The sequence below is a fragment of the Lontra canadensis genome, unplaced genomic scaffold, assembly GCF_010015895.1.
Source record: "Lontra canadensis isolate GAN:19392208 unplaced genomic scaffold, GSC_riverotter_1.0 scaffold11, whole genome shotgun sequence".
NCBI classification, from domain to species: Eukaryota; Metazoa; Chordata; class Mammalia; order Carnivora; family Mustelidae; genus Lontra; species Lontra canadensis.
In genome coordinates this window covers 3,662,345-3,681,687 of record NW_022631005.1, presented here as the reverse complement: position 1 = coordinate 3,681,687, position 19,343 = coordinate 3,662,345, and the positions used below count along the sequence as shown (strand labels likewise).

General features: G+C 39.4%; 1 protein-coding gene across 1 annotated transcript in view; it reads left to right on the top strand.

The window, feature by feature from the left end:
• TTN (titin) overlaps positions 1-19,343 on the top strand; it is a 269,891-nt gene that overhangs the window by 165,063 nt on the left and 85,485 nt on the right. The window contains exons 205-234 of the mRNA XM_032856015.1: positions 38-177; positions 607-733; positions 1,519-1,661; positions 5,717-5,840; positions 6,361-6,627; positions 8,431-8,528; positions 9,185-9,353; positions 9,449-9,715; positions 9,815-10,081; positions 10,170-10,448; positions 10,543-10,951; positions 11,049-11,173; positions 11,275-11,541; positions 12,278-12,547; positions 12,637-12,939; positions 13,034-13,336; positions 13,596-13,783; positions 13,873-13,987; positions 14,094-14,378; positions 14,478-14,629; positions 15,617-15,764; positions 15,926-16,103; positions 16,480-16,601; positions 16,693-16,980; positions 17,095-17,391; positions 17,517-17,703; positions 18,140-18,255; positions 18,351-18,650; positions 18,844-19,143; positions 19,237-19,342. Coding sequence (XP_032711906.1) covers positions 38-177; positions 607-733; positions 1,519-1,661; positions 5,717-5,840; positions 6,361-6,627; positions 8,431-8,528; positions 9,185-9,353; positions 9,449-9,715; positions 9,815-10,081; positions 10,170-10,448; positions 10,543-10,951; positions 11,049-11,173; positions 11,275-11,541; positions 12,278-12,547; positions 12,637-12,939; positions 13,034-13,336; positions 13,596-13,783; positions 13,873-13,987; positions 14,094-14,378; positions 14,478-14,629; positions 15,617-15,764; positions 15,926-16,103; positions 16,480-16,601; positions 16,693-16,980; positions 17,095-17,391; positions 17,517-17,703; positions 18,140-18,255; positions 18,351-18,650; positions 18,844-19,143; positions 19,237-19,342 — 6,340 coding nt within the window. The remainder of the gene's footprint in view (positions 1-37; positions 178-606; positions 734-1,518; positions 1,662-5,716; positions 5,841-6,360; positions 6,628-8,430; positions 8,529-9,184; positions 9,354-9,448; positions 9,716-9,814; positions 10,082-10,169; positions 10,449-10,542; positions 10,952-11,048; positions 11,174-11,274; positions 11,542-12,277; positions 12,548-12,636; positions 12,940-13,033; positions 13,337-13,595; positions 13,784-13,872; positions 13,988-14,093; positions 14,379-14,477; positions 14,630-15,616; positions 15,765-15,925; positions 16,104-16,479; positions 16,602-16,692; positions 16,981-17,094; positions 17,392-17,516; positions 17,704-18,139; positions 18,256-18,350; positions 18,651-18,843; positions 19,144-19,236; position 19,343) is intronic.

The window sequence follows — 19,343 nt, the reverse complement described above, 5'->3', positions numbered from 1 at the left end:
GAGGCTAATGACCCATGCCGCCTGTTCCCTTTTCTAGATCGGGAGATCAAGATGGTGCGGCCTCTGCACAGCGTGGAGGTGATGGAGACTGAGACGGCCCGCTTTGAAACCGAAATCTCGGAGGAGGATATCCATGCCAACTGGAAACTCAAGGGAGAGCCGCTACTCCAGACACCTGTGAGGCTATTTCTGAACTTGTTAACAACTAGAGGAGCTGTGTGACATAAAAAAGGATAGGCAAAAAGTCAGAGTGCGTGCAGGGCATTTAAAATGTGATATCAGGTTCTCTATCAGACCTCAGGCCAAAGACACTAGGATCTACAACTGTGCACAGACAGGCACGCTTGCCTTCCTTTTGATCCAGCGTACTGGTATAAGGTTGCAGATACCCTGCGATGCTGCTAGTTGGTCCCAAATTATACAGACAGACTATGTCTTGCTTTCCTGATAGTATCTGCCAACTTTATTTCATGAAAAAGAGCTCAATACTATATCAAATCTCCTCACTAGTTATTTGTGACATTCCTTTCATGAAGCTTAGGATGGCCTTGAAAAAAAATACCAAAGATTGTTTCCTATGAAACCTTTTTTTCTGCATTGGCACAGGATTGTGAGATCAAGGAAGAAGGTAAAATGCACTTCCTGATTTTGCACAACTGTCGCCTGGACCAGACTGGCGGGGTGGATTTCCAAGCTGCCAACGTGAAATCCAGTGCCCACCTCCGAGTGAAACGTAAGTTGGACGTGTTCCTAGTGAAAAGAAAGGATGTGCTCTTGCAGAAAATGAACGTAATGGTAATTGGATTTATTTAATTAATTAGAAAACATTACTGAGGTCCAGAAACTGGCTTTCTTGTATTTACTTCTTTGACCTCCTACTACACACAAGGTTCAAATTCCAAAGTTTTGGAAATTTCCCTGACCTTGCTGGCCTTTGGAACAAAAGAAACTTAAGCAAGTCATATTCTCCTGCTGTGTACTTTTTCCATTCAGAGCAGTAATGCATGCCACAAGGATCTAAGTGAACAGGCATCCCTCGATGCCTGTAACTTGTACCACTATAGAAAAACTCAGCTGTGTGGGCACTCGGACTCAAGAAGGGAGGCGGGGTGCGTGGGCTAACATTTTTGGAAGGTGCGAAGTGTTTGATGGATATGGACAGGCTATGTGATCCCCCGGCCCCTGTCCTCTCCCAATCACAGTCTTAGTTATTTTGGAAGTCACATACCACATGTAGCAAGAGGAACTTGATGCCTGGCAGAGACAGATGCAGTGCAGATTTCTTGCTGACCTCGCGCATCACAACAGCAGGGCCCCTACAAATACCCACCCTCCAGCTACCAGCTCTCCCCTTCTCGGCACCAAGGGGCCACATTCACTTGAGAGTTAAAACAGTGGCCAGTCCTGCATCTCGTTCCTTCTTGAAGAGAGCAACCATGAAGATTAATAACTAAGTGTATTCATTCTTTTGGAATTACAAAATGAGTAATCCCGAGATGTTTCCTTCTTCTCGCAAAGCACGAGTCATTGGTCTTCTGAGGCCGCTGAAGGATGTCACGGTGACTGCAGGGGAGACAGCCACCTTCGACTGTGAGCTCTCTTACGAGGATATCCCCGTGGAATGGTATCTCAAAGGGAAGAAACTCGAGCCCAGCGATAAGGTAAAAAGCAGGCGTGTGGTTGCCGTGGCCTGCTCTTCCTTTTCTCTCACGCTCTCCATCTCCACCTGTATGTTCCTTGTTCTTTGTTCTTTCTAATGGCCCTTCTTCATCCTTGCCCTTCCCCTGCCCTACTCTAGCCTAATTTCTGTTGAAATTAGAAAGCAGATTCATCACATCTTTGTTGGACTTAACCTGATGGTATTTTTATTGAAGTGGAAATAAAAATTTCAAGTGTGATAAGGTTTTTTGTTTTTTGAGGAAAGGCAAACTCTCATTAGCTATCAGTGATAGTTTGTTTGATTAACCAGAGGACAGGAGGGATCAAAAAGGCCTTCTGATCAGATGCCTTGTAACCACAGCCCACATTAAGTTTTGTGACTAATTTTCTCCATGCTCTCTAGTGTTCTGCATATAAGGGGATTAAGAAGAGAAGATGGAAATTCCATTTCAGGCAGTTGATCAAGTAGTTGAGATAACTTCTGGGCAAATTTGCTCTTCAAGCATTTCTCCAAAGCTATTTTTAACCCTCAAGTGCTTTGAGCTGTGCAAATTCTGGAATGCCAAGTGGACTATTTACAGTGCAGCTGACAGTTGTGACAGGAGGGCTCTGAGGTTATCCACATGTGTGTGCAAATATACATTAAGATGGAGGAAATAGGGGCGCCTGGGTGATTCAGTGGGTTAAGCCTCTGCCTTCGGCTCAGGTCGTGATCTCAGGGTCCTGGGATCGAGCCCCACATGGGCTCTCTGCTGGGTGGGGAGCCTGCTTCCTCCTCTCTCTCTGCCTGCCTCTCTGCCTACTTGTGATCTCTCTCTGTCAAATAAATAAATAAAATCTTAAAAAAAAAAAAAGATGGAGGAAATAACCACCTCTCAGTGTTCGCTCTTCTATGCTAAAATTTTAGCAATAAGTAAAAACTGAGATGACCATTCAGATAGACCCAAAACATAATTTCCCTAAATTGAGCTATCTGTTCTGCCCCCCACAGCAGTCTGTATGTTTAATCTTTATAATTCTCCATTAATTTTTAATTCTTAGAACAAAACCTACAGAGAATGTCCAACATAGGTTGGAAATAAAGGGCAGTACATTATTCTAGGACTTTTTTTTCAGTATTTAAAAAAATCATATCAAAGATGGCATCAAAGCTTCAATACAAATCAAACTTTTAAGAGGTGAAGGAATAAAAGTTAAAAGGGATCCAGGTAACAAAGAGCCACAAAGTTGAGTGAAGTAATTAATAAGAAGGCAAACGCCTTTGAACAACTGTAGTAAAACAAAACAAAACAAAAATGAGTTTTCTACCACAGCGATTAAAGGGCAATTCAGTGGCAGACAGAGTCTGCCTGCTACACAGACAGTAATGGCCAATTGGTTTCCTCTTTTGCCAAGGACAGAAAAAGCCACTGTGCATTGAAAGGGCAGCATGAGAATTAAGCTACATGTGAGGACACATTCCCTGCAGCAAGGTCTTCTAAATACTCAACTAGGTGATAGAGGCATCTCCACCTTCAAGTTTGCTTTTTTTCTTTTTTTGAAATGTACATTTGTCCTGTGAAGTGTTGTTTCATTGCTTTCGTGTCCAAATGCAGAGAACTGGCTGATCCTTTGAACGTTTGTAAACTAATGATTTCAGTAGAGGAACACTGTTTAAGGACTATATTATTCTTTTGCTGTTGAGAATCTTTTGATCAAATTAAGAGCTTTTTTTTTAATTAAAAGATCAGTCTCATTATTTCTAATGTAAGAAATGCTACTATTTTAATTTGAAATGTAGATTCATAAAAAATGTATCCACATTTTATTTAAATATGTATATATATGTATGTATGTATATATGGTCAGTAAACTTCTTTCCAGGAATAAAAAAGATCACCTTACTATAATTCTTTGGGTCCTCCTTTTAATTCTTTACTTTAGCCATCTAAAATATGAAACAGTTTAGCTGTTTGTGAACTTGTTCTTGTATTACTTTTATGTATCTTTTTTTAAAAATATTTTTATTTATTTATTTGACAGAGAGAGATCACAAGTAGACAGAGAGGCAGGCAGAAAGAGAGAGAGAGAGAGAGAGAGAGAGAGGGAAGCAGGCTCTCTGCCGAGCAGAGAGCCCGATGCGGGACTCGATCCCAGGACCCTGAGATCATGACCTGAGCCGAAGGCAGAGGCTTAACCCACTGAGCCACCCAGGTGCCCTTATGTCTCTTTTTTAAAAGAACTTAAAGAGGGGCACCTGAGTGGCTCAGTTGGTTAAGCATCTGCTTCATCTCAGGTCATGATCTGAGTCCTGGGATTAGGCTTTCTGCTCAGTAGGGAGTCTGCTTATCGTTCTTCTGCCCCACCCCTCTCATGTTCTCTCAATCTCTCTCACAAAAATAAATAAATAAATAAATAAATAAACTTACGTATAACTGTGAAGTAGTAAAATCATTTTATTACATTTTGCAGGCTTTCTTTAAAGCTATCATAACAAACTTTCTAACACCAATTTAATTTAGGTCTTTCAACTTCAGTTTACAAAATGTTTAACCTCCAGAACTATAGCAATCAAACAAATACAGGGATTGTAATAGGAAATCAAAAAAGAAAATTTTAGAGAAAACTTTTTTTCCTTGGCCATCAGTCCAAGAAAGCACAGCTAAGTCTTAATTGGCCTTTAATAATTATAAATTTAAACTTTAACAGCTTGGTCACATATTACATATCAGTAACATATTACAGCAATATGCACCCATGATAGATTAACAATATGTTAAAAGGATAATCCCTTAACGTTATCCTTACAAACATAAACCACCACAAAATTCAGCTTAGTTTTTCCTTTTTTAACATAATCAAGGTACATTGTAGATGAGCTATTTACCGAGAACTACTGTGTTCTGAGACAAATTCTTGGTAACAGAATAGTCTGGAGCAGCCTCAGAGGAATTTAAATGATAAAACAATGTGTAAATCCATAAGCTATTTCTGTGGATGGGTTGGACTCTGAAATACTTTAAAAGAAGAGACTGAATTCACAGTCCAAAATTTATTTGGAAACATCATTACAAAAACAAATTTTTTTCCCATTCAAGCATCATGTTGAATAAGTAACTGTGATGCAGGACATCTTAATTACCTTCTCCTATCTGTTTGTATTCCGTTATTGTGTTTTCGACCTTTCTCAATTATTTAGGTTGTTATATTAAATATAGCCATGACTTAATTAAGGAAAATCTTCATATGAAACTTTATTCTTGACCCCTTCCTTCACACCAAAATAATAAATAATTTCAATGGTAATAACGTTCACATTATTTTTCATCTAAATGAACTCTTTAGTAGTGCAAACCTGATCTCAATGACAGGGCACAGCATCTCGCAGACTTTTCTACGGGCAAACTAGAAGCAGCCCTTGTCATCTTAGCATTATTACAGTGAAGACGGCCCTGTCTGTAGGCTGATTTATAATCGTGCAAGCCACAATTATGGGACCTAATGGCAGCCCACACCAACAAGGTGTATTCCTTTGGACAATTCATTATCCTACAGACTGCCTCTTCAAACCACCTAAGGTTGCATTTACAACCAGAATTCCTCACCCAAATATTAACAGTGATGGCAGCATTTGTCTTGATACTCTAAGATCATGATATTGCAGCTTTCTGTATCCAGTAATTTTTTCCTTCCTTTCATGATTTAGCTTTTCCAAGTTCTATCATATATATAAACTCAGTAGCAGAATGGAAGAAAATATTTATCTATGTAAATATATATACAGAAGTATAAACAGAAATTCACCTAGGCATTTCAACATAAAAGGCCACTTAATAATTATATAAGGATAAATAGGAAAGCCTAAAATTTCCTTAAAAGATTCCAAACTACTGGTTAAAATCATTTTCAAAGGCATGTGTGCCCTCTCTCTATATATATATATATGCTTATGAAACAACTTGGAAAGAACTGTTTCAAATTATTTACCTAAGTGAATTAAATGTACCTATGTATGTATTGAATTGCTGTTTCATATAGTCTTAAACTGTGCTTTTTTTTTTTTCCTAAAAAAAATTAGGTGGTCCCACGTTCAGAAGGAAAAGTTCATACACTTACTCTGAGGGACGTAAAGTTAGAAGATGCTGGAGAAGTCCAACTAAGAGCAAAAGATTTCAAAACTCATGCCAACCTCTTCGTGAAAGGTGATTAAAAAGCTTATTTTTAAAAACGTGTAATGCAGAGGTTCATAAATAATGTCAACTCTCAATTATGAGGAGTACCATAGATCATTAAAATCCAACAAGTATTCGAATTTTACTTTTTTGGCCTAACAAAATAGTTCACAGACTATTAAAAAAAAAAAAAGAGTCAAAATGAAGTAGAATATATTTTACTTTCTGTTCCTGTCCCCCCTGTTTATATTGCTTTCAATAAATGGCTGGAGGAAGAATTATTATCAAACTGGGTATCTATCACGTTATTAACTGAGGCTCAGCTACTATGTCCTCGATGTTTCGTATGGTTTAAAACACTTTCCTCTGAATGTACCAATAATGATGAAACGTCATTATTAGAGGAAAGCATCCAGATGGAATCAAGACTTACAAATGCAATTTAAAAACAGAAAAAGCCCTGGCAGTCTCAGAAGAAAGTTAAGGAGGTGCTCAGACTCTTGGAGAAGGAAAGGAAAACTACCTTTCCTAATTAGTGTGATTCTTTCAGAACCCCCCGTTGAGTTCACTAAGCCTCTTGAGGACCAGACAGTGGAAGAAGAAGCCACCGCCGTCCTTGAGTGTGAAGTATCCAGAGAAAATGCTAAGGTGAAATGGTTCAAAAATGGGACAGAAATTCTCAAAAGCAAGAAGTATGAAATTGTGGCTGATGGCAGGGTCAGAAAACTTATTATACACGGCTGTACCCCAGAGGATATTAAAACATACACTTGTGACGCTAAGGATTTTAAGACTTCCTGTAACCTGAATGTCGTGCGTAAGTATTCCTCTTACATGGGACTTTTCATTTGCAACTCTTTGATAACAGCAACAGCAACAACAAACCCTGCCACTGTTTGCATGCCCTTCTTGGCCTAACTGCTTTCTTGGCAACTTATAGTATCAATACTGACACAACCTTTATGTGTTTAAAAAAAAAAAAGAAAGAAAGAAAAGAAAAGAAGGAAAAGGAAAGAAAAGCTGTCCCACTACATCTGGTCTGATAAGGACACATTGATCCCTTTCACTGTGCTTCTGACCAGTGAGCAGAGGTGCTCTTTGTTTACAGCAGTAAAGCTACGGTAGGAATATGCTGAGACAGATAAGGACAAATTGAATGAAAGAGACAAAAAAGGAGTCATGATTTTTAAAAAAAGAAAAAGAAAAAAGAGGAAAGAAAGAAAGGAAAGCAATTTCCACTTGGAAAGAAATGAATTCTCAGGTGTCAGGAACAGCTAGAAAATGAGCATGAAATTTCAGTTTGAATGGGATCACACTCCAGTCCGCTGTAGTACGATCAAGCCCGCTTACACAAGGCTATCTCTGAAAATAAGAAGGGAAAATAAGGTGGAGCGAAGCCTGGACTCTTGGATCCTGTGAATGAAGAGAATGCTAATGGTTTTTCGCATTACTGTTTCGTTTGGTGAAAAATACATCTCGTTTCTAAATGTCACGTGCTAGCTCTTTTCTTCAGTCGTTCGTTTGTCCAGTGATAACATTTTCCAGTGTGTATTTTTGTGCGATAGCTGCTGTTTGGTTTAGTTGCTTCCCATCTGTCAATAGCTACAAAATAGTGGCTTTGATTGTGCTCCCATGTGTCTTGTACTGCTTTATTCTTTCTTCTTTGTGGGCACTCTTCTTTTAGCGAATGAGACAGTAGCTTCTTGGGTCTCCTTCTTCCCTTTGTCATCTCCTTTGCTGCCATGCCACGAAAGCTCAGCCACCATGAGCATATCTTCAATCCCATTGGCCAGCATTTATGTCCCAGAGTTTCACTGATCAAGACCGATCATCCTGGGAAGGACTCACAAGGAGCCCTAAGAGGAGGAGGGACAAGGGGGCAGCCCTCTGATCCTACCCATCTGCTGACTTAATTCTGGAAATAAATGAAATGAGATATATATAAAAAACAACACCTAATCACCCACCCATACAAAACACATTGCTTTGTTGCACTAATAGATGTCTGACTTATGTGTGACATCTTTGAAGCTGATTAAAAAAGAAAGAAAGAAAGAAAGAAGCTAAGCATGTGTGATTTCAATTGCAGACTCATGCCTCTCAGCCATAGACAAGACTGGTTATAGCATTTCAAGCTGCATTATCACTGAATTCTGCTAATTTCTCCAAGATTATTATGAGCCTGCCTTAAATAAAGTAATGTTTCTTTGCTACTGGTGTTTCCTGTGACAATATCAGGAAATGGTCTGATTTCTGGAGCAGTATCAAAGAGAACTTTCCTTCTCTGGAGCAGTATCAAAGAGAATTTTCCTTCTGGCTATCATTCAGGAGAACCTTGTTGGTCATTGATAGGCTGTAGATACAGATATGTAATCTATTGGACATACAGTATGCCACATAGTTTTATGAAACCTACAGAGATATGTTTAAAAAAAAACAAAGCATCATACGTGAATGGCAGCTCTAAGTGCTTTCAAAGTCTGTTGTAGCCTATTTAGATGGAAAGGCCCTGCAAAGGGCCAGAGTAAATTGTTACTCTGTACAAAGAGTACTCTGACAGCAAATGTCAGAGTAAATTGCTAGAAACCTCATTTTGAATTCTGATGACCTTCTCTTACAGCTCCTCATGTGGAATTCTTAAGACCACTCACTGATCTTCAAGTTAAAGAAAAAGAAATGGCTCGGTTTGAGTGTGAAATTTCCCGAGAAAACGTTAAGGTCTGTGACTGTGTGATTGCTGTCTGGTGTTGTCAGATACCTTTGTTCACTTTTGGCCCAGACAAAACAGGAAAAAAAGAAAGAGAAAGTGAATCAGATTTGAGTATCACTTTGCCTTCAGATTAAAGATTATTACTTTGGTGTGAAATGCGTACTTGATCCCATTGTTCCTTTGTAGTATTATTCATTAACTATCACTTGAAAACCAATGGACTTACAATCAAGAGATTCAGATATTATTGGTTTGGGCCATATGAAATTGCTGTGTTCTTAGGCTGAGAACAAATATCTGTAATTTCATGTGTCTCATTAACTACCATTGGCAAGTCAGCTGTGAGTCTCAGTTTACACATCTGAAAATAAAGGACTTAGTCTACATGATACCTAAAGCCCTCTATGGCTCTCATATACGATCCCATTATCTTTAACAACTGGTAGTAGCATCACAGCAGCTCACTTAACAATAACGGAAGGAGTTTGTTCTTGCCCTTTTGGGTCTAGGTTATATTTGTATTTACCACTCTGGTTCTGCTTCACACCATAGTCCTGTTGGTTGTTTTAAAAAAAAAAACTCAGAATCCTAATTCCTTTTAAGGACACATAGGTGAAGGAACAATAAGAAAACTGATAAACGTGTCTATGTATCTCAAATATAGGTTCAGTGGTTTAAAGATGGTGCCGAAATCAAAAAGGGCAAAAAGTATGACATCATATCTAAGGGAGCCGTGCGCATTCTTGTCATCAACAAATGTCTACTGGATGATGAAGCAGAGTATTCCTGTGAAGTAAGGACAGCAAGAACTTCTGGCATGCTGACCGTACTGGGTAAGGGTGAAGTCTTTCTTTGCAGAAGTATATGTTTTGAGGAAAAAAATAATTTTCAGTTGAACTCAATGTTGTTGTTGCTGTTATTCTTACAGAAGAAGAAGCTGTCTTTACAAAAAATCTTGGCAACGTTGAAGTTAATGAAGGAGACACTATAAAACTGGTTTGTGAAGTCTCCAAGCCTGGAGCAGAAGTGGTTTGGTACAAAGGGGATGAGGAGATCATTGAAACAGGAAGATACGAAATCCTTACCGAAGGACGAAAGAGAATCCTGATCATTCAGAACGCTCACCTCGAGGATGCCGGCAGCTACAACTGCCGGCTCCCAAGTTCCCGAACTGATGGCAAAGTCAAAGTCCATGGTAGGACAATTACAATAAATCATATTTTAAGAATTCATACTTGATGCATTAAGGTACAGATACTGAAGTTTTTAATACCTTGCAACTTCTTCTTTCCAGAACTCGCTGCTGAATTTATCTCAAAGCCTCAGAACCTTGAAATACTTGAAGGAGAAAAGGCTGAATTTGTCTGCACTATATCAAAGGAGAGCTTTGAAGTCCAGTGGAAGAGGGATGATAAGACACTTGAGTCAGGAGACAAATATGACATTATTGCTGATGGCAAAAAGAGGATCCTGGTTGTGAAAGATGCCACATTACAAGATATGGGCACTTACGTAGTCATGGTTGGAGCCGCACGAGCAGCAGCTCACTTGACAGTAATTGGTAAGTTGGTTTTAGCTTCTTGGGTTTGCTTCCAGTTGCCTCTACGTCGGTCCTTCTTCATACTCTAAGAATTGTCGGTTGCTTTCAGAAAAACTCAGGATCATAGTTCCTCTAAAGGACACTCGTGTAAAGGAACAACAAGAAGTCGTCTTCAACTGTGAAGTCAATACAGAAGGTGCCAAAGCCAAATGGTTCAGAAATGAAGAGGCCATATTCGATAGTTCAAAATACATCATTCTCCAAAAAGACCTGGTCTACACCCTCAGAATTAGAGATGCACGATTAGATGATCAAGCCAATTACAGTGTGTCTCTGACCAATCACAGAGGTGAAAATGTTAAGAGTGCTGCTAATCTGATAGTAGAAGGTAAGTCACTTACGTGGTATCAACAACAGTTTTTAAATCAGTATCTACTCTGAACAACAGTTCAAGTCAACATTATTCTTCTCCTTTACAACAGAGGAAGACCTGAAGATTATTGAGCCTCTTAAAGATATTGAAACAATGGAGAAGAAAACTGTCACATTCTGGTGCAAGGTGAATCGCCTCAACGTAACCCTGAAGTGGACCAGAAATGGAGAAGAGGTGCCTTTAGACAACCGTGTTTCATACAGAATTGATAAATACAAGCACTCTCTAATCATTAAAGACTGTGGCTTCCCAGATGAGGGTGAATACATGGTCACAGCTGGACAAGATAAATCTGTTGCCGAGCTTCTGATCATAGAAGCCCCGACGGAATTTGTAGAGCCCTTAGAAGACCAGACAGTCACTGAGTTTGACGATGCGGTCTTCTCCTGCCAGCTCTCCAGAGAGAAGGCAAATGTGAAATGGTACAGAAATGGAAGAGAAATCAAAGAAGGCAAAAAGTAAGTGAAGTTCTATTTCCGTAACTACCTGTACATGTGTGATGACTCGGTGATCATTAGGCTAAGCAATAAGCAATAATTCGATCTCTTCTCTCAGATACAAATTTGAAAAAGATGGAAGGGTACATAGACTCATTATAAAAGACTGCAGGCTGGACGATGAATGTGAATATGCCTGTGGAGTAGAAGACAGAAAATCTCGTGCCAGACTTTTTGTGGAAGGTACGTACTGAGTGCAAGGACAATTTTAATATTAGTACCAGCCTTTAAAGGTCGTTAACTCAAATGTGAACATTAGTAATCATTTTACATTTTCTTTTCAGAAATCCCTGTTGAGATCATCAGGCCTCCCCAGGATATTCTGGAAGCCCCTGGTGCTGATGTTGTCTTTTTGGCTGAGCTCAATAAAGATAAGGTGGAAGTTCAGTGGCTAAGAAATAACATGGTCATTGTTCAGGGTGACAAACACCAGATGATGAGTGAAGGAAAGGTACACAGGCTACAGATTTGTAATATTCAACCTCGTGACCAGGGTGAATACAGATTTATTGCCAAAGACAAAGAAGCCAGAGCTAAGCTGGAACTGGCAGGTAAATCCCTTTCTTTTGTGTTCAGTTATCCTTACAATATCACAGATGCTCTGTAAGTTTCAAATTTCACAATTAATTAGATAATGCTTGTGAAACCTTTTATTTCTGCTAGGCTCTAACCACGTCTAACTATTCTAATGTCTCTTACCACAAAGTGTCCTGAGTAAGAGGTCATTGATAGCTTCTTCTTTATGTGCTAGAACCTTGAACAGGTGCTGGCACATGGTAACTGTTCATTATTTCCTAGAAGTAACATATTGCCCTGAAAGTCATCCCCAAAAACCTAGACCTAGAGAAAGCTCTGGTCTCTTCTATTTTCCAAACCCCTGTGGACCGTCTTATGTCCGTTCTCCTCTTGACTCAAGCTTCCAAGACATCCTTATGGGTTGTCATTCCGAAAAATCCAGTTTCCCTTGTACATAAAATTCTGTCTGGTTTCTCTTGAACTAAGACATGCCTACTTTATAAAAACAAACAAACATGTTTTGTTCTATATTTAGTTCTCCATTATTATTTTTGGCAAAGAAGGGAGATTTTACAGTTTTATATCAGTCTTAAACCTCTGTTCTCAAGTCTGACAATTTGCAAAGATGTCCTCTCTGCTCTAAAGTTATTGTGATATACTTCCAAGTTTATGTAACCAATATTTGCTAACAAATATATAGCAAAGAAGCTGTGGTGTAGCTAGACTGTAATGCATAACTCCAAAGCATTCACATGTTCTTTCTCTCACCAGCTGCACCTAAAATCAAGACAGGTGACCAAGATCTTGTGGTTGACGTTGGCCAGCCTCTGACTATGGTGGTGCCCTATGATGCCTACCCTAAAGCAGAAGCTGAGTGGTTTAAAGAAAATGAACCTCTGTCTTCAAAAACTGTTGATACTACAGCTGAACAAACTTCTTTCAGAATTTTAGAAGCTAAGAAAGGAGACAAAGGAAGGTATAAAATTGTGCTTCAGAACAAACATGGAAAAGCAGAAGGATTCATCAATTTAAAAGTTATCGGTAAGCCCTTGCATCACTTGGACTTGATCGGCAAAGCACAACCAAAAGCATGGTAACACACTAAAAAAAAATTTATACGTGAATTTCAGATGTTCCAGGGCCAGTACGTAACTTAGAAGTGACGGAAACATTTGATGGTGAAGTAAGCCTCAGCTGGGAAGAGCCATTAACTGATGGTGGAAGCAAAATCATAGGTTATGTTGTTGAAAGACGGGACATCAAAAGGAAGACGTGGGTTCTGGCCACGGATCGTGCGGACAGTTGTGAGTTTACTGTCACTGGACTACAAAAAGGCGGAGTTGAGTACCTGTTCCGTGTCAGTGCAAGGAACAGAGTTGGCACTGGTGAACCGGTAGAAACTGACAATCCTGTGGAAGCAAGGAGTAAATATGGTAAGAAGTTTTTAAGTAAATTGCAAACGAGCTCATCTTTGCTTTTATCCCTGATTTAACCCAAAGCCATGTTTTCTTCTGTGATGAAATCCAGATGTTCCAGGCCCTCCTTTGAACGTAGCCATCACTGATATAAATAGATTTGGGGTCTCACTGACATGGGAGCCACCAGAGTATGATGGAGGAGCTGTGATCACAAACTACGTTATTGAATTAAGAGATAAGACTTCTATCAGATGGGACACTGCCATGACAGTGAGAGCTGAAGACCTGTCTGCAACTGTCACTGACGTGGTGGAAGGACAGGAGTACAGTTTCCGGGTCAGAGCCCAAAATCGAATTGGAGTTGGGAAACCAAGTGCAGCCACACCCTTTGTCAAAGTTGCTGATCCGATTGGTAAGCCCATCAAAAAAAGGAAATAAGTACTCCATGAAATCTAGAAATTAGGCCTATTAATTAAAATAAAGTTAATGAGAAGGTAGGACATCAGAAAGATGTGAACAAAATCACAGAAATCTAGACTGTGCCTACTTAATTCAGTAAATTCAATAAACCTGATAATAGGGATAATGGGGATAATAGAAAAGATTATACATTATCTTAATAAATTGTCACTGAATTAAATGGTGTGCTGCAACTCTTTCTTCCATTCCAGAGAGACCAAGTCCTCCTGTGAACCTGAATTCCTCAGATCAGACTCAGTCGTCAGTTCAGCTTACATGGGAGCCTCCTCTGAAAGATGGAGGAAGCCCAATACTGGGTTATATAATTGAGCGATGTGAAGAAGGAAAAGATAATTGGATTCGTTGCAATAAGAAACTTGTCCCTGAACTGACTTACAAGGTAGGGAATTTGCATCTATAAAAAACATGCGGTGTATGATCATGGACTTAAATGCACATGTTTTTACAACTGCTGATTCATTACTTCAGGTTACTGGATTACAAAAAGGAAATAAATATTTATACCGAGTGTCTGCAGAAAATGAAGCTGGTGTTTCAGATCCATCTGAAATTCTTGGTCCTCTAACGGCTGATGATGCATTTGGTAAGTGGCTATTCCGTTTTTAGGTTTGGGAATAGCACGTAGCTACTTCAGGGTGCCAGGGCCTTAAATATAGTACTAGAAACTCATTAATTTTTCTTCTTGGTAGTTGAACCAACAATGGATTTGAGTGCATTCAAAGATGGTCTGGAAGTTATTGTCCCACATCCTATCACGATCCTGGTTCCAAGTACAGGCTATCCAAGGCCAAGTGCAACCTGGTCTTTTGGAGATAAAGTACTAGAAGCAGGGGACCGTGTGAAAATTAAAACCTTATCTGCCTACGCTGAACTTGTCATTTCTCCAAGTGAACGTCCAGACAAGGGCATTTATACACTGAAATTAGAAAATCGTGTGAAAGCAATTTCTGGGGAAATTGATGTCAATGTAATTGGTAAGTACCTAAACTTTTGTTATATAAGGTGACTTGACAGTATTAACAAATATTGGTTCAAGCTATTACCTATATTGATTTCTGACTACATTTTCTCAGCTCGCCCAAGTGCTCCCAAAGAGCTGAAATTTGGTGATGTAACCAGAGACTCAGTACATTTGACTTGGGAACCACCAGATGACGATGGAGGAAGTCCACTAACAGGATATGTTGTTGAAAAGCGAGAAGTCAGCCGGAAAACATGGACTAAAGTGAGTTTTGAGCAGCAATGAGCCATCTCCAGAAAAAAGAGTTGGGGAAAGCCCAGCATGCTGGGATGCCATGCAAAGTTTATATGGTTTCACTTTGCCTTGCTAAAAAAGAACCACAAACTTAATGAGGTAGTTCAACCAAGGTTTGGTATAATTGCCTTATTTTATGCCTTACCAGATTTTCTACTAAGTTTATGAAAAAATAAAACTTAACCTTTTCATTTCATACCTGATAAGTACCCAATGTGGCCTATTAAGCTATAAGCCATTCTAAGGACACTAAGCACATGACTCCCTGATGGTCAGACTTCTCACGCTACTAGATTATCCTAGTTGGCCCAATCTACCCTTTTTTTTTCTCCTCAGTTTGTTACTATTATTTATTCAATACTCAGTATTGTTTTTTACCTTGATTTAAAACCATATTTCTAGGGGCACCTAAATGGCTCAGTCAGTTAAGCATCTGTCTTCAGCTCAGGTCGTGATCCCAGGGCACTGGGATCAAGCCCAGCATTGTTGGGGAGGGGGGTGAGAGGGGGGTCCCCTGCTCAGCAGGGAGTCTGCTTTTCCCTTTCCCTCTGCCCCTGCCCCTGCCCATTCTCTCACAAGAGCTCTCTAAAAAAAAAAAAAAAAAAATCTTTAAAATCATGTTTCCCATAACCAAGCTAGTGGAAAGAATCAATACTTTTTTGCCATCAATACCTTTTTGCCACCTTTTTAAAATTTTTTTTTCAGTGTTCCAAAATTCATTGTTTATGCCCCACATCCAGTGCTCCATGCAGTATGTGCCCTCTGTACACTAGGAAAGTTTCACCTTAATATATTAGGTTTAAAATGTTATGTGTCTTCTCTGCAGCTTTTTCCTTAGTATGAAATAATCCTTACCATTCGAAAACAATTTCTATTTGTATCCCTGTTCATGATAAAAAGCTTTTGACTCAGGGAAAGGGTTTTTGGGAGACAAGTAATTGTATTTCTTCATCCCAGGTTACAGACTCCGTGACTGACCTAGAATTCACAGTTCCCGATCTTGTTCAAGGAAAAGAGTATTTATTTAAAGTTTGTGCTCGTAACAAATGTGGCCCTGGAGAACCTGCATATGTTGACGAACCTGTAAATATGTCAGTTCCTGCAAGTGAGTACATTCTTGGCAATGTCTTATCTAGCCTCTTATTACCATTTTTGCTTTTAGACCTGGAGTCGAAGTTAATGGGGAGTGGGGAATGGCACGGGTTGGCAACATGGAGATTTCATAGATGACCTAGCTAAGACTAACTCTCCTTAAAATGTTTATAGCGGTACCTGACCCACCAGAGAATGTTAAATGGAGAGATCGAACAGCCAACAGCATCTTCCTAACATGGGATCCACCTAAACATGATGGTGGCTCACGCATCACAGGCTACATAGTTGAAAAATGTCCACGTGGCTCAGATCGATGGGTTGCCTGTGGAGAACCAGTTGCAGAAACAAAGTAGGTTTTCATAATTATTTTTATTTTATGTTTTATATATTTATTTTATATTTATATTTAATATCTATATATGTTTTTAATTATAATTACGGCACACGAGTAAATGTTTCACCTTACTCACTAAAATGAGTGTTTTTCTTTTAGAAAATCTGTTACTTTTTTTCACTGAGAATTCCCCTGGTGTGCCTGTCCAATTTTAAAAAGTGCTGCTGAACTTATCCCTTCTCTAAGGTTTTCATTACTTGCAATACTGAAGCAACCTAGAATTAATTTAAGGAGTAGTATTCTGTCAAGAGTAGGTATACATTTTAGAAAGATTATGAATACTACAGATTATGTGCATTATCGTAAAATATCCTGTTTTGTCTTCTGATAGAATGGAAGTGACTGGTCTTGAAGAAGGCAAATGGTATGCGTACCGTGTGAAGGCCTTGAACCGGCAAGGTCCTAGCAAACCAAGCAAACCCACAGATGAAATCCAGGCGGTGGATACACAGGGTATGTATGTTGGGGTTTGTGTTATTAACCAGGCCGCTGCCTTTAATTGTTTGATCTTGCTAACATTGTAAAAAATCTTTTCCCATTTTAGAGGCTCCAGAAATTTTCCTTGATGTGAAGCTGCTCGCTGGTCTCACCGTAAAAGCAGGAACGAAGATCGAACTTCCTGCCACTGTAACTGGAAAACCGGAACCTCAAATAACTTGGACGAAGGCCGATATGCTTCTGAAGCAGGACAAAAGAATCAGCATTGAAAACGTTCCTAAGAAATCCACAGTGACTATCTTGGATAGTAAGAGAAGTGACACCGGCACATACATCATCGAGGCTGTGAATGTCTGTGGTCGGGCCACTGCGGTGGTCGAAGTGAACGTCTTGGGTGAGTGAGGCTGTCATTTCAAAAATGGGCAAAATCATTGCAGTTACTCCTTAAAAACAAACAGGATTTTTTAAAAAATGCTTTTTTTCCCTGAGTGTGTAATCTCCTCCACAGACAAACCTGGACCACCAGCCGCTTTTGACATCACGGATGTGACCAACGAATCATGCCTTCTAACATGGAACCCACCACGTGATGATGGTGGATCTAAAATCACAAACTATGTTGTGGAGAGAAGAGCGACTGACAGCGAAGTGTGGCACAAGCTCTCGTCGACTGTCAAGGATACAAACTACAAGGCAACCAAATTAACACCTAACAAAGAATACATCTTCAGAGTTGCCGCAGAAAACATGTACGGTGTTGGTGAACCAGTTCAGGCCTCTCCAATAACAGCTAAATTTCAGTTTGGTAAGTTTCTCATTAATCTGTTGGCCAAAATTATTAAAAAAGAAAGATTCTTGTGTCAAACTTAGATTTAGGTGTCATTTTTATATATAGGACATGTAACACTTATATCCTTGTCCTGCCTATAGATCCACCTGGACCTCCAACTCGCCTTGAACCTTCTGATATCACTAAAGATGCAGTTACTCTCACATGGTGTGAGCCAGACGATGATGGTGGCAGCCCAATCACTGGATACTGGGTTGAAAGATTAGATCCTGATACCGATAAATGGGTCAGATGCAATAAGATGCCAGTAAAGGACACAACATTTAGGTATGTCCAGTATCTCCATCAAGATGTTAAGATAGCAGTATATACGATTTTTCATTTTTTAGCATTCCTTTTGATTATACATTCTTACACATTACCATAAAATTTTAAATTATTTTTAATTATTTAATTTTTACATTTATATTACCACATAATTTCAAAAATGATGTAAATTCCATTCGAGGACACATTTCTTCATTTCTTTACTGCCTTTCTGTAAATTGCAAAGTGGTCTTCTAGTATATTATGAGAAGGAGCACTATTACAGATGTTATCATTACACTGGTACATTTGACCAAATCTGAGTTTATAATGAAATATTTTCAGTTAAATTTCAATATCAGTCATTTACAATTTAAATAAATTACCCCGTCAGAGTAAAATACACAGAGGTTCCTGCTGCTCATGGTATCCAATTCATCCTTTGTCCCTAATTCAGAGTGAAAGGTCTCACGAATAAGAAAAAATACAGATTCCGTGTTTTGGCTGAGAATCTTGCTGGACCTGGAAAACCAAGTAGATCAACGGAACCAATCTTAATAAAGGATCCAATAGGTATTATTTACATATCCTTCTGTGGTTATTTTGAAGCTCCTATTAATTTCTTTTTTGACAAACCTAAATAATGGTTTCCTTTCATTGGTTTGTAGATCCTCCATGGCCTCCTGGAAAACCAACTGTGAAAGATGTAGGCAAAACATCATTGATGTTGAACTGGACAAAGCCAGAACATGATGGAGGGGCAAAGATTGAGTCTTATGTCATTGAAATGCTAAAGACCGGAACAGATGACTGGGTCCGAGTGGCTGAAGGTGTTCCCACCACTCAGCATTTGCTCACCGGTCTCATGGAAGGGCAGGAATACTCATTCCGAGTTAGAGCTGTGAACAAGGCCGGGGAAAGTGAGCCCAGTGAACCCAGTGACCCTGTGCTTTGCAGGGAAAAACTATGTAAGTCACTCTTGATGTTTAAGGTATATAAATTCTTCTAAAGTATATCTGAGAACTACAGTATGAGAAAAATGAAAAACTTGTTACTAGATTATTTCATCCTTGCTATGTGATTTCCAAGTGACTACGAGAGAATTCATTGAAGACTGAATATTGGACAATTCAAAAATTGAATTCTCTTTTTCTTCTTCAGATCCTCCATCACCACCTCGCTGGCTTGAAGTTATTAATATCACAAAAAATACAGCAGACCTCAAGTGGACAGTTCCTGAGAAAGATGGAGGGTCCCCCATCACCAACTACATTGTGGAAAAGAGAGACGTGAGGCGAAAAGGCTGGCAAACGGTGGACACTACTGTCAAGGACACGAAGTGCACAGTAACCCCACTGACAGAGGGCTCTTTATACGTGTTCCGAGTTGCTGCAGAAAATGCCATAGGACAAAGTGACTACTGTGAAATTGAGGACTCTGTCCTGGCCAAAGACACCTTTAGTATGTTCTCTAACTTCATCTCTGTAATACCATCTGTAGTAGATTACCACTTTTCCCTCTGGTTTTTCTAACCATTGAATATTTTGTTTCTAGCCACCCCTGGTCCACCATACGCTCTGGCAGTGGTTGATGTAACCAAGCGACATGTTGACTTGAAGTGGGAACCACCGAAAAATGATGGTGGACGACCAATACAGAGG